This window comes from Podarcis erhardii (genome assembly GCF_964252035.2).
Source record: "Podarcis erhardii genome assembly, chromosome: 13".
NCBI lineage: Eukaryota > Metazoa > Chordata > Lepidosauria > Squamata > Lacertidae > Podarcis > Podarcis erhardii.
In genome coordinates, this window is record NC_138502.1 from 46,296,997 (window position 1) to 46,311,845 (window position 14,849).

The 14,849-nt window shown below is 45.4% G+C and overlaps 2 protein-coding genes across 2 annotated transcripts in view; one reads left to right on the forward strand and one right to left on the reverse strand.

Moving 5' to 3' along the window:
* The window catches only part of LOC309327177 (UDP-glucuronosyltransferase 2A2-like), an 81,846-nt gene extending 74,345 nt beyond the window's left edge, over nt 1-7,501 (reverse strand). The window contains exon 1 of the mRNA XM_081836327.1: nt 7,376-7,501. The gene's annotated coding sequence lies outside the window, so the exon portion shown is untranslated. The remainder of the gene's footprint in view (nt 1-7,375) is intronic.
* Nucleotides 7,502-11,323: 3,822 nt separating this feature from the next.
* LOC309327176 (UDP-glucuronosyltransferase 2A2-like) overlaps nt 11,324-14,849 on the forward strand; it is a 39,611-nt gene continuing 36,085 nt past the window's right edge. The window contains exon 1 of the mRNA XM_081836326.1: nt 11,324-12,098. Coding sequence (XP_081692452.1) covers nt 11,339-12,098 — 760 coding nt within the window. The 5' untranslated portion in view covers nt 11,324-11,338. The remainder of the gene's footprint in view (nt 12,099-14,849) is intronic.

A 14,849-nucleotide genomic window follows, 5' to 3' on the forward strand; every position in this document is an offset into this window, starting at 1 on the left:
CGCAGGAACTTGCAAGACATTTTCGTCTTGCGAAGCAAGCCCATAGGAAATTCGTTTTGCGAAGCACCTCCAAAACGGAAAACTCTTTCGTCTAGCGAGTTTTCCGTCTTGCGAGGCATTCGTCTTGCGGGGCACCACTGTACCTTAAAACTCTTTTTACTCCTTGCCAAGCATGCATTGATGGTTTTTCAGCTTGTCTACACAGCATGTTGACAGCATATGTTATATCGGGCCGAGTCCACTGTGCAATGTGGAGTAGACTGCCTATCGCTGACTGGTAAACCCCGGGATTAGAGAACTCTGCCTGTTGCTCGGCTTGAGCATCCTTTAGGTAACTTAACTCCATTGGGGTTTTAACACCAGCACAGTTGTCCATTTTAAACCTTTCCAGCAACTGCTGGATCTTAGCTTCTTGGCTGAGCCAATAGTTCCCATTTTCATCTTGCTGAATTTTAATTCCTAGATAAACAGATACATTGCCTAGTGATTTTATCTGAAACCTTTCTCCAAGCTTTGTGGCAAATTGTTGTGCAAGTTTATCATCCTTTCCACTGTATAATAAATCGTCAACAAATATCAAGACTGCTTCTTGTTCACATCCCAAGCCTTTTAGATAAAGACACGCATCTGCTGCGCTCTTTCTGAACCCCATGCTCTCTAGAGCATCGTTTAAGCAGGAATTCCAATTACGGGCGGACTGTTTCAACCCATAAATGGATTTGTGTAGGCGCCAGACCTGGTTTGGCTTGTCTCCTTCAAAACCCGGTGATGGTGTCATATAGACTTCCTCCTGTAAGTCTGCATTTAAATAAGCCACATTGACATCAAAATGAAACAGCTCATGTTCCTGGAAGCCTAATGACCTCCAGCTGCTCAGTGATTAGAGCGTTTCTGCTACCTTTTAACCCTTTGATAGCAACAATATGCATGCCAACCTAATACATTGTTGAAACCTTCTAAGTCCAGCACATCAGTGTTTCCAAGAAGCAGCCATTCTCTCAGCCAGCAAAAAGCGGCCGATTCATAGTAAAGTTTAAGATCTGGCAGGGCAAATCCACCTCTTTCTTTAGCATCAGTTAATATCTTAAATTTTATCCGAGGCTTCTTGCCCTGCCAGACAAATCTGGAAATATCTCTCTGCCACTTCTTGAAACAGTCCATCTTGTCTAAAATTTGCAATGTTTGAAACAAAAACAGCATCCTTGGCAATACATTCATTTTTATCACAGCAATTCGGCCTAACAATGATAACTTCAAATTTGACCATATTTCTAAGTCCTTTTTCACTTCAATCCAGCATTTTTCATAGTTATTCTTAAATAAATTCACATTCTTGGCAGTCATGTTAACCCCTAAATATTTCACTTTCTTAACCAATGTTAATCCTGTCTCCTCCTGAAACTTTTCTCTCTCAATCACAGTTAGATTTTTCTCTAAAACCTTAGTTTTCATCTTGTTCAACTTAAAACCTGCTACCTGACCAAATTCTTGAATCAATTCCAGTACCCTTTTAGTACTAGATTCTGGCTCCTGTAAAGTCAATACTAAAACATCAATTGGTCCTTTCTAATCATATTTAGCAGAACCTCCAGGACCGATATAAAAAGCAATGGAGAGATTGGGCAGCCTTGTCGTGTTCCTTTCTCAATCTTAAACTCTTCTGTCACTACATTGTTCACAATTAATTTTGCCTTTTGTTCTGAGTAGAATCATAGAATAATAGAATCATAGAATCATAGAGTTGGAAGAGACCACAAGGGCCATCAAGTCCAACCCCCTGCCAAGCAGGAAACACCATCAGAGCACTCCTGACATATGGTTGTCAAGCCTCTGCTTAAAGACCTCCAAAGAAGGAGACGCCACCACACTCCTTGGCAGCAAATTCCACTGTCGAACAGCTCTTACTGTCAGGAAGTTCTTCCCAATGTTTAGGTGGAATCTTCTTTCTTGTAGTTTGGATCCATTGCTCTGTGTCCACTTCTCTGGAGCAGCAGAAAACAACCTTTCTCCCTCCTCTATGTGACATCCTTTTATATATTTGAACATGGCTATCATATTACCCCTTAACCTCCTCTTCTCCAGGCTAAACATGCCCAGCTCCCTTAGCCGTTCCTCATAAGGCATCGTTTCCAGGCCTTTGACCATTTTGGTTGCCCTCCTCTGGACACGTTCCAGTTTCTCAGTGTCCTTCTTGAACTGTGGTGCCCAGAACTGGACACAGTACTCCAGGTGAGGTCTGACCAGAGCAGAATACAGTGGCACTATTACTTCCCTTGATCTAGATGCTATACTCCTATTGATGCAGCCCAGAATTGCATTGGCTTTTTTAGCTGCTGCGTCACATTGTTGTTTTTTTAAAAATATATTTATTGAAAATTTTCCACTTTAATACATTAAAAAAACAAAAAAGAAAAACAAAATACAAAAAAGGCAAGAAAAAAAAAAGAAAATTAAAAACACATATAATTTACAATCCTTATTTTTCTATAACATATTTCCTTGACTTCCCCACACCTCCCCTTCTTATATTCCAATTCAAATTTGTTAATTCAACAAGTTCTCATCCTTAACCTTTTTATATTTAATTCATTTTAAAAAACCAATTTTACCTTATAAGCATCAATATTTGTACATCAGTTCTCAATTCTCAATCTTAAAGCTTTTTTTCTAAAGTCGACCCAAATTCCCTTTCACGAATTCCCCAATTTTTTATGCTAATAACATGCCAAAAAATAAAAAGAAAGAACATGTTATAATTATACACCCTTTGGATTCCCAAACCCCACTCTTCCCCTTTCCCGGTTTCAATCCCCAACAAATGTCCATCAGTCTTGGTCTACTATCAGCCTGGAGATCTCACGTCCGAGGCTCTTAATTCTCTTTCAATTCCTCTCTGCCGGTTTTTTTTATAGTCCTTAATATTAAGCACCAAATCTCGGAGAAGCTCTGGCCCAATATGGTCCAAATTTCTTTCAGCCAGACATCCATACTTAAAAGTGGAGCTCAAATCTTGTTTCTTGCTCCTTTCAAATCCAAATGTCCCCAAAGCTCCGACTTCCACCTTAATCAATTTTGTAATCCTTGGGTCTTCAAATCTCCACTTAGTGAAATCTCTCCATTCTTCAATCTCCAATTCAAACCAGATTTTCATCATCAAGTTCTTATTTTCCTTTGTAACCATCATGTCAGGCCTCTGGCTCTCCTTTGTCATCTCCTCCTTCCTTTCCCTCAGAAACAACATATATCTCTTTCTCCACACTCTCAAAGCTCTCAAGTTTCTCCTCTTGTCCAGCTGCATGAACTTCCTGAGTCAAGTCCTTATCAAATTCAATGAATTTGTTTACTGTTAAGTCCAGAGTTACAGCATTAGTAGCCAAAACATCAATTTGGCCTTGTAACTTTCCCAAGAGAAGAAAAACTCTGTCCAGTTTGGCTTGAATTTCCCCTCCTTCAGCCATTCCTGTAATGTCCCAAAACCCCCTCTAGAGGGCTTTTGGTTACTTTGTATTCCTTCCAGTTCAGATCCAAAAATCAAATTAGTTTGTATCGATTCTTCCTTGTTTTCAACAAATTGTAACAAAATTGTAACAGATATAACCAGCAGAAGCAGCAGAAGCAAAGTTCTCTTTTCCCGTCTTGACAGCTAATTTGACAGCTGTCAAACTCTTTAGTATCTCTTCAACAGGCTCTCTCACGGATCACTCCCGGGTCCGGGGGGTGGCACTTCAGCTCCCAAAATTTACTCTTATCCTTCAGTAAGATTACTTATACTGCCAAGTCGTGAAATTAATGTCTTTTACCCAATAAAAAGGAAAAAAAAATTCTCTCAACCTTAGTTAGCTGGTCCTTGCTTTAGATTATTTATAAGACGGGGAGACGGACTTCCTGTTTGCGCCTTCCCCGATCGTGCCTAATTCAAAAATTTTTTCTTTACAAATCCAATTTCCGTAGTACTCACGGGTTTTTGCTTTAGAGTCCAATTGTTCACAAGAAGAAGTCAGCGCTCTCCAACCATGGCATGCGGCTTCACATGATAGGAGAAGCAGTTGAACTCTCAGCACCGCGCCGCTCACCCCATCCCCCGTTCCGAAGCCTTTAAAAAGGCTCCTTTGCAGGTCGGGGGGGCGCAGATGGTGCCCGCCGAGTCACCAGGTTCACAGGCTCACCGCCTGCGATTTTTGAGGGTCCCCACGTCGCCACAGCGGCTAGACCCAAAACCTACGGAGCCGATTCCCTCCGGAGCTCGGAGGAAATCCGCTATTAGCCGATGGCGCTAACCCGGAAGTTCCTGCTGCGTCACATTGTTGGCTCATGTCAAGTTTGTGGTCAACCAAGACTCCTAGATCCTTTTCACATGTACTGCTCTCAAGCCAGGTGTCACCCATCTTGTATTTGTGCCTCTCTTTTTTTTTGCCCAAGTGCAATACTTTACATTTCTCCCTGTTAAAATTCATCTTGTTTGTTTTGGCCCAGTTCTCTAATCTGTCAAGGTCCCGAGCAGGGACAAAAAGAGTCAAAACTACACCAAGGGGTTAAATCCAGAGAAAGAGCTTTATTCTGCCATCCCGGGGGGGGGGGGATCAGAGGAGCAAGTGTGATAGATTCACAAAACAAGCACGAGTTCACAGCCATTTGCACAGAGTATATATTTCCCTTCCAGTTCCCTCCCCTTTCTCCTCCTTCTGAAAAGTTCTGCCCCATGTATCTCCTGAGCATGAACAGAAAGTTCCTGTCTCGGGACTATTTTGGACTCTTCCCAGGAAAGGGGGTGAGAAACCAAAGGGGGTTTCAGAGTGTTCAAGATATGTTTCATTCTCTTGTTCTGGCATAGTTCCCAGAAAGAAAGTTGCAATCTGGTTTAACTGGCCTTAGAAACAAAAAGGCTCTGAGAAACAATGGACTCTGTTCTCTACCTTCGTTACATAGAAAGATGCTGAGCTAGAAGCTTTAGTCTTTGGGGGGGGGGGACTTTGAGAGTGCAGTTTGAAAGTGCCTGAGGTGAGGCTTTGAAGCCTGGCGGGGGGGGGGAATCACAAACAGTTTTAGGGTTTTAGGGTAACCTAACTGACTGTCCTTCTTCATTGCAACACTGGCATATCCAAAATCTCACGCTGCTACAACACAGCGACTCAGTAAACTCTCCCTCCTCCACGTCCAGTCCATCCACCACACTCCCCATTCAACCCACTAACTCTATTGAGGTGCCAGTTCCTAAATGTGCCGAGGGGTCTCAGCATTAAAAGAGCCCAAACACTGGTGCCCAGGTACATGTGAGAAATTTAGGCTGGGCACTTAGTAAATCTGGGTTGGATTTTAACAGACCAAGAGGAGTAAAGTGGGACCTGTTTGTTTTCCAGTTTGAACTTGGGCAATTAAACCAGTAATTTCATCAGCAGTTACTGGTTACCACTCTGGGGCATTAATAGATCAAATGAGTGTTAATAGGTGAAAAACATGACTGGCACCACTCAGGTATTTACAGTGGTGCCTCGCAAGACGAAATTAATCCGTTCCGTGAGGCTCTTCGTATAGCGGTTTATTCGTCTTGCGAAGCAAGCCCATTGACAGCTTAGCGGATTAGCGCTATTAGTGGTTTAGTGGCTTTTAGCGATCAGCTGTTAAGCGGCTTATCAGCAGATCAGCTGATAAGCGGCTTAGCGGCTTAGGAAAAGGGGGGGGAGGAAAAAACCCCCGCAGGAACTCGCAATACATTTTCGTCTTGCGAAGCAAGCCCATAGGGAAATTCGTTTTGCGAAGTGCCTCCAAAACGGAAAACCCTTTTGTCTAGGGGGTTTTCAGACTTGCGAGGCGTTCGTCTTGCGGGGCACCACTGTACCCCCAATATTCCTATTCATACCAAGGGGTGGTGATCTCAGTTCTGATGGGGTGAAAAGTGAAGCAGTAAGGCTCCCATTACCAAGCACTGCTTTCACTGAAAAACAAACAAAAACAAACCAGCCAGTAATTTTTAAAAAGAAATTTCACTAATGGCTAGTTTGGCTCCCCTTAGATTGTAGGCTTGTTTTTGAAACATGGTGCATCACATTGTCAAATCTCATGGGCTTTTTAGCAACTGCAGGCCGCTGGATGCATCCCCAAGAAAATCCTGTTACAAGAAAGTTGGAACAGGGGTGTTATGTACTGAGTTGAATAGGATCCAAAAGGCAGCAGTCTGATTGGTCCTAGAACAATAGGATTCAGAATGCAGCAGTCTGATTGGTCCTAGAACAATAGGGTCCAGAATGCAGCAGTCTGATTGGTCCTAGAACAATAGGGTCCAGAATGCAGCAGTCTGATTGGTCCACAGGAGCCACCCAATCCAGCTCCAGGTGGAAGGGAATCCGCAACCTGATTGGCCTACAGGTGAATCCTGGAATTAGCCAATCATGTGGGGCCCATTGTGTAAATAATGCATATTAAAGCAGACATTCTGGGGGAACTTCCATTCCTCCTCACCACTATGAGCTGAATAAAGAGCATGAAATCCACTCTCGACTCCAAGTATATTTCAAGGTGATATGGGAAGTTGTTCAGGTTTTTGTCATCCATGCACTTCAGATTGCCAAGATGCTTTCAGTCATTGCAGCTGCCACACCATTTCCAAAATAAACCCATCCAAATGCTCTACTCAAGAACATCTCACACACTGTGTTGTGGTGAAGATACAAGTTTGATCAGGACTTATTAACTAAGACAGCTCCTGTCTATTAAACCAGTTTGTATTCAGTGCAGATACGTCCTTTAACATCCAGGGTACGGCAGGAGTTAATTCTGGACCTTCCTATGTGAAAAGTTTTGACTACCTGCTTTCAGTTCTGGGCATCAAAGACCTGTCAGATTAACCTTTGTTTATCTGGTAAGGTTTATGTGAAATCAAATAGCATTGCTACCACCCTCTCCATCGGTTCCTACATTATTCCCCTGAACATGCCAGGGGAATGTCCTGTCCGATTCTCACATTTCTCTCTTTCCATTTAATACCTCTATTCAAAACAAATCTTATTTAAGCTTCTTTTCCTTTACTCCATGCAGAAGACTGCTGAATCTGGAAAGGAGAAGACCAGGTAGGGGTCAATGGGGCAACATTGATCTGGTTTATCATTATTATCATCATGACGGTAATTTATTACTTAGGCACTCAGAATATTTTTTTAAAAAATAATAACAACAAAACACCAGACATTAAAAGCTCCCCATGAAGTCCTGACATGATGGTTAATTTCCTGTCATATTGGTAATAACTCCTATTTAGCAACTTTCCTAATTTTGCATGGGCACCTTGAAAGACTGGGTTATTGTCTTCTTAGCAGAATAATGCCTACAAATTCAATCCAGCATTTCTCATGCACATGCTTACATTCACCTGGCAACATACATTGGTATCCTGGCTACATAAAAACAGCTCCTGAAACTGGAACGGTCGCGACAGCCCGCACGCCTCTGCATCTGTGAGTCTGGGAGGGAAAGAGGTAACTATGGATGCTGATTGATGCAAACCGCTGAAGGTGGTCTGAGAGTTGCTACCAGCGTAGAATGTCGTGGCTCACATTGTCAGATGGAGTTCCAGCTCAGCTCAGCTCAGTTTACGATTGCGTGGCGATTCCCGCCCCCTCCCACAGATGGAGTAAATAAAGACACCGGACACCAGAATTTAGGTTAATGGGCGAAAAATGGCCACAACTTTATTGATTACAGGTAAGAGCGGTATTGGCTTTAGGCATTGGCCCTAACAGACTATCCGGTCTAACCGGGAAGGGTTAAACACCAGCAGGGGGAGCCCCCGAGATGCACATCCCTAGGCGGTCCCCAAGGGGTTACCGCTCGGGAGCGCGCTTTAGGCCCTAGCCTCCGTAGGTTTCGGACGAGGCGACGCCCCCTGGAGTCCTTTAACGAACTACCCACCAAGATTTGGGGGAGGTGATGGCGTTCCTCCCCCCCGACTTCATTTGCATAACAATACCCCTGCCAATGCCTAACCGCCAAAACCAGGAGTTGTGACGTTTTGCTACGAGGTAGGTGAAAAAACCAAGTGGCCTCAAAATACAGCCAATTTGCCAGCCCCGCGAGATTGTAGTTGGGGGCGTGAACCCGCAACCCCACCCCCTCATTAGGTCGGGAGTGGCTTTAGCATCAGAGCCCATTTCCAAGTTTTGGGAATGAACATCAAAACCATACAAGAAAGGCTGAAGCCTTGGGGAGCTTCTCTTCCCATCTGTGCTTCCCCCTTCCCTGAGATCCACAGGGAAAAGCTTTCTTGTATGTCCCATGATGCTGTAGATGTGAGGATGCAGTTACTGTGGTAACACCTGTGCCTGCATTAGTTGGTTCGTATTATAAAGCAAAATAGCCGCTGCTCTTCATCTCCTTCCTTAGATTTTTATCTGGTTACATTTTTGTTTCAACTGTCAATCTGTGTTTATGGGTTTTTGGTTGTTTAATGGTGGATTGAACAGCTGTTTGCTTGGGGGCCTGAAATCACTCTCCCCCTTCACTAAAAATTGCCAAAAATTAAATGTTGGTGGTTTCTGGGCCACCCATATACAGTCATACCTCAGGTCGAATATGCTTCATGTTGAGTGCATTTGAGTTGCGCTCCGTGGCAACCTAGAAGTAATGTACCGTGTTCATAGAATCATAGAATCATAGAGTTGGAAGAGACCACAAGGGCCATCGAGTCCAACCCCCTGCCAAGCAGGAAACACCATCAGAGCACTCCTGACATATGGTTGTCAAGCCTCTGCTTAAAGACCTCCAAAGAAGGACACTCCACCACACTCCTTGGCAGCAAATTCCACTGTCGAACAGCTCTTACTGTCAGGAAGTTCTTCCTAATGTTTAGGTGGAATCTTTTTTCTTGTAGTTTGGAACCATTGCTCCGTGTCCGCTTCTCTGGAGCAGCAGAAAACAACCTTTCTCCCTCCTCTATGTGACATCCTTTTATATATTTGAACATGGCTATCATATCACCCCTTAACCTCCTCTTCTCCAGGCTAAACATGCCCAGCTCCCTTAGCCGTTCTTCATAAGGCATCGTTTCCAGGCCTTTGACCATTTTGGTTGCCCTCCTCTGGACACGTTCCAGTTTGTCAGTGTCCTTCTTGAACTGTGGTGCCCAGAACTGGACACAGTACTCCAGGTGAGGTCTGACCAGAGCAGAATACAGTGGCACTATTACTTCCCTTGATCTAGATGCAATACTCCTATTGATGCAGCCCAGAATTGCATTGGCTTTTTTAGCTGCCGCGTCACACTGTTGGCTCATGTCAAGTTTGTGGTCAACCAAGACCCCTAGATCCTTTTCACATGTACTGCTCTCAAGCCAGGTGTCACCCATCTTGTATTTGTGCCTCTCGTTGTTGTTGTTTTTGCCCAAGTGCAATACTTTACATTTCTCCCTGTTAAAATTCATCTTGTTTGTTTTGGCCCAGTTCTCTAATCTGTCAAGGTCGTTTTGAAGTGTGATCCTGTCCTCTGGGGTGTTAGCCACCCCTCCCAGTTTGGTGTCATCTGCAAATTTGATCAGGATGCCCTTGAGTCCATCATCCAAGTCGTTGATAAAGATGTTGAATAAGACCGGGCCCAAGACAGAACCCTGTGGCACCCCACTAGTCACTCTTCTCCAGGATGAAGAGGAACCATTGATGAGCACCCTTTGGGTTCCGTCAGTCAGCCAGTTACAAATCCACTGAGTGGTAGCATAGTCAAGACTGCATTTTACCAGCTTCTTTACAAGGATATCATGGGGCACCTTGTCAAATGCCTTGCTGAAATCAAGGTAGGCTACATCCACTGCGTTCCCTTCATCTACCAGGCTTGTAATTCTGTCAAAAAACAAGATCAGGTTAGTCTGACATGACTTATTTTTCAGAAATCCATGCTGACTATTGGTGATCACAGTATTCCTTTCTAGGTGCTCACAGACTGTTTGCTTAATGATCTGCTCCAGAATCTTCCCTGGTATTGATGTCAGACTGACTGGGCGGTAATTATTTGGGTCCTCTCTTTTCCCCTTTTTGAAGATAGGGACAACATTTGCCCTCCTCCAGTCTGCCAGGACTTCGCCTGTTCTCCAGCAATTCTCAAAGATGACTGCCAGTGGTTCTGAGATCACATCTGCCAGTTCTTTTAATACTCTTGGATGCAGTTCATCTGGCCCTGGAGACTTGAATATATCTAAACTAGCCAAGTATTCTTGTACTATCTCCTTAGTTATTCTGGGCTGTGTTTCCTCTGCTGAATCATTTGCTCCAAATTCTTCAGGTCGGGCATTGTTTTCTTTATCGGAGAAGACTGAGGCAAAGAAGGCATTGAGGAGTTCAGCCCTTTCTGTGTCCCCTGTTTGCATTTCACCATTTTCTCCTCTGAGTGACCCCACTGTTTCTTTGTTCTTCCTTTTGCCACGAACATACCCATAAAAGCCTTTTTTGTTGCTTTTAACCTCTCTAGCAAGCCTGAGTTCATTCTGTGCTTTAGCTTTTCTGACTTTGTGTCTACACATGCTGGCTATTTGTTTGAATTCCTCTTTGGTGGTTTCCCCCCTTTTCCATTTTTTGTACACATCCTTTTTTAATCTTAACTCAGTTAAAAGTTCTCTAGATAGCCACCCTGGCTTCTTTAGGCACCTTCCATGTTTCCGTCTCATTGGTACTGCCTGAAGTTGTGCTTTTACTATCTCCCTCTTAACAAACTCCCAGCCATCATGAACTCCCTTTCCTTTTAATATTACTGTCCATGGGATCTCACCCAGCACTTCCCTAAGTTTTATGAAGTCGGCTTTCTTAAAGTCAGGAAATTGAGTCCTAGTATGCTTGGCTGCTGCTTTCCGCTGTATAGTAAACTTCAGAAGAGCATGATCACTCACGCCTAATGATCCTTCCACTTCTACCCCACTAACCAGGTCATCAACATTGGTTAGGACCAGATTCCGGGCTTCGCTGCTCGCGCATGCGCAGACGCTCAAAATGACGTCGCGTGCATGCACAGAAGCATCGAAAAGCGACTCGCGCATGCACAGACGTGCCGTCGCTGGTTAAGTTTGCTTCTAGATGCGAACGGGGCTCCGGAACGGATCCCGTTCACATCCCGAGGTACCACTGTATATATTAAGATGGGTGAAATATGCATTGGTTTTAGTTGTGCAGAATAGGTGAAAAAATGACCTTTCTGCCTTTTTTCATTTTAGCTTCTTCTTCAACAACAGCAGCATTCCTGTTAGAAACTTTATAAACATTAAACACCTTTGGCCAAAAGTAAAGGAGAGTATGAGACAGAAGTTTTTCCCAGAGAAGTGAAATGCTAAATAACGCTCCTCTGTTGGGGAATTATTGAAGAAGAAAACATGGCTACACAAAAAAAGCACATCATGACCTCCATCTCAGCAAGAGTGGTTGTAATCCAGCTGGTGATACTTCAGGTCACCCTAGTAGGAAACGTCTTCTGTGGGAATGTGCTTATTTGGCCAACAGAAGCCAGCCATTGGCTCAACGTTAAGGTCATCATTCAAGAACTTCTACACAGAGGTCACAATGTCAGCATCCTAGTTCCTACAGGTACCATCTCCATCAAACCCAGTGATGATGTATCAGGTGCCACGTTTGAGGTTTACCCTGTGCCCTTCGTAACGAGCGACTTCGAAGCCTTTATCAGTGACATTATAATGCTGTGGTTCAACCATATGCCCACCACACTGACCTTCCACACGTTCTACCAAGAGCTGGGGAAACTGATGGAGAAAGCAGTCATGCTCAACAGGCAAATGTGCGAAGGGGTGTTGGCCAATCCGGAACTCATGGCCCGGCTGGCAAAGAGCCGATACGATGTACTCCTTGTGGACCCTGTGACAATCTGTGGTGACCTGATTGCTGTGAAATTGGACGTCCCATTTGTGCACACCCTGCGCTTCACTCCAGCCTCAACGGTGGAGAGACACTGTGGGAAAATACCCTCCCCTCCTTCGTACGCTCCTGCTACTCTGTCTGAGCTCACGGACAGATTGTCGTTTGGGGAAAGGGTGAAAAATTTGATATCCTACCACCTGCAGGATTATGTTTTCCAGACCTACTGGGGAGAATGGGACTCTTATTACAGTCAGGTTTTAGGTAAGCCTGTTTTTGTTCCTCCTCCTCCTCCTCCTCCTCCTCCAAGTTCTATTATTTGGTAGAGTAGCTGCTCCGAAAATGCAGAGGGTTTTTGGAGCAGTCCTTGGCATAGCCAATAAAAAGGGGGACCCAGGTTGCAGGACTGGAAAGGCCTCATCCTGAGGCTTCGTGGAGCCACTCTCAGTTGGAGGTAGACACTACCAAGCCAGGTAGCCTGGCCACATGTAATGGAAGGAGTAGCAGATCTCACCTACTTTGCTCTTTTATTGCTTCACTGAGTTGCTCTGCCTTCTGTTCTACTTCTGTTCCTCCTTAATACCTTAGGAGGGATTCCAGATATTGCAGCGTCTCAAACAGGGCTTGTTCCCCACAGCAGTGCAGCATTGGAGTCAATGGGATCTCTCCCAGCCAGCCTTCAGGCAGAGGCGTAGGAAGGTCAGGTGGTACTCGGTGTGGAAAATTTCTTGTCGTCCCCCCCCCATTGATTTATTATTATTATATTTTGCCTGCAAAAATGGTTTTATGATATTTCATATTTTCTTACAAAGGAATGTGGATTCCGGGCCTCTGATAACAAGTAGGTGACTGTGGACATATACTTAAATCTACAGGATGGATTGTGTTTTGGCTTGTGCTATTTTATTTATATTTATTGCTTATTTATTTTTTTAAAAAAAATTTAAAAAAACACACCTGCAAAGTGGTTTACCAAAAAAATAAAATAATAATAATAATCAGTTAATATCTTGACCCTGCCCCACTGAACTGAAATTTCAGCCTTCACAACATAGGAAAACAGCCAAATAAACAGCTATTTTCGTGGAGGGGGGTCAAGATATTAACTGATATGCATGTCATTTCATATATTGCTATATAATCCCTAGTGTAGTAAGATAAGACCTTTGGAGCAGGCATTTTCAAAAAAGTTTTTTATGAACCGCCCTAGTAGGGCAGTAACTGTTCCTTGATAATTTGTCACCCCCCTCCAAGATGGCACTGGGCACTGACTCGCCCCCCTTCCTACGCCCCTTCCTTCAGAGAGCCTTCCTAAGATGGAGCCCAGCCTTTGATCTTTCCCATTCTTCTTCTTTTTCCCAGCACACCTCGCTATAGCTACTCTTTTCCTATCACCCCACACCCTGACTACCTTCCAAATCCCTTGTCTCTATACAGTATATATCTTTTCAAATTCCGCAGCAACCCTCACTCCACCTAAGGTAAAGGTAAAGGGACCCCTGACCATTAGGTCCAGTCGTGGCCGACTCTGGGGTTGCGGCGCTCATCTCGCTTTACTGGCCGAGGGAGCCAGTGTACAGCTTCCAGGTCATGTGGCCAGCATGACTAAGCCGCTTCTGGTGAACCAGAGCAGGGCACAGAAACAGCGTTTACCTTCCCGCCGGAGCGGTACCTATTGATCTACTTGCACTCTGATGTGCTTTCGAACTGCTAGGTTGGCAGGAGCAGAGACTGAGCAACGGGAGCTCACCCCATCACAGGGATTCGAACTGCCAACCTTCTGATCAGCAAGTTCTAGGCTCTGTGGTTTAACCCACAGCGCCACCTGCGTCCCCTTCACTCCACCTACCTGATCATAAACCCCCTTGAATCCAGTAGAGCTTACTTCTGAGAAGAAATGTTTAAGATTGTGCTGTTGCTTTGCTTTCAAGGGATTCAAAGAGCCCAAGTTGTGAGGAGTAGCTCTAGCGTGCAGAGCGGGGTGGATCTGTGGAGTCCAAAAGTTGCTGGATTGCAAGTCGCATCAGCCCTTACCTAGCCAGCATGCCCAATGGTCAGTGGTGACAGGAGTTGCAAGTCAGCAACTTCTGGAGGACCACACTTCCCGCACCCCAGCCCTAGAAGCTGCAGATTCCTCATAGCTCTGATGGAGTTCCCTACTTCCCTTGACGTCCTTCCTGGTATATTAGGTGGTGTCAGAAGTTGCTGCTTGCAGCTGATCGAGAAGAGGTGCAGATTATTAAAACTAGAAATCACACACACATGTTTCAGGGCCTTTTCTCCTTGATCATAAAGGTTAGGAAAGAAGGTGGGGAGTTAGGACACTAAACCATCTAGAGGGGCTGGGAGCTGGGGGCGCTGTTATACGGTGGTTCCGCTCCTTCCTCCTGGGCCCTGTCCAGAAAGTGGTGTTGGGGGATGAGTGTTCAGACCCCTGTGCTCTCACTTGTGGGGTGCCTCAGGGTTCCATCCTCTCCCCCATGCTTTTTAATCAGTGGCGTAGCGTGGGGGGTGCAAGGGGTGCCAGCCGCACCGGGCGCAACATTTTTGGGGGCGCACTCGGAGCTCTCTGCCCCTACCTGGTCCTGGTGGCTCACTCTCTCTCTCACAGTGCTGGCTGCGATGGAAAGGACGAGGCTGCGCGCTCCCCAGCCCAGGCGCCGCCTTCTGCGCGCACACTCGCTTGCAGCTAGAAGCCCTGCAGAAAAGGCCGTCGGGTGCAGGAGCGGCGCCTACATCGCGCTTCCCGGAGGGGGCGCGTCGCCCGCCCGGCATTGGCGCGCGTTTGGGCGGGCTGCGGAGGGCGCGAGCGCTGCGTGCGCCCCAGGAGGCCGGCGAGGGCGGGAAAGCGGGCGGCTCGCTCCTCCCGCGCGCCCGAAGGGGCTTTTTTGGCGGTTCCCCCGCTGCTACGAAGTCCTAAGCAACGAGAAGGAAAGCGCCTCATGAGCATAGCACTGGAGGGTGAGTCTCAACTTTTCTGGACGAGCACTCAATGTGTTGCAGATATTAAGCATA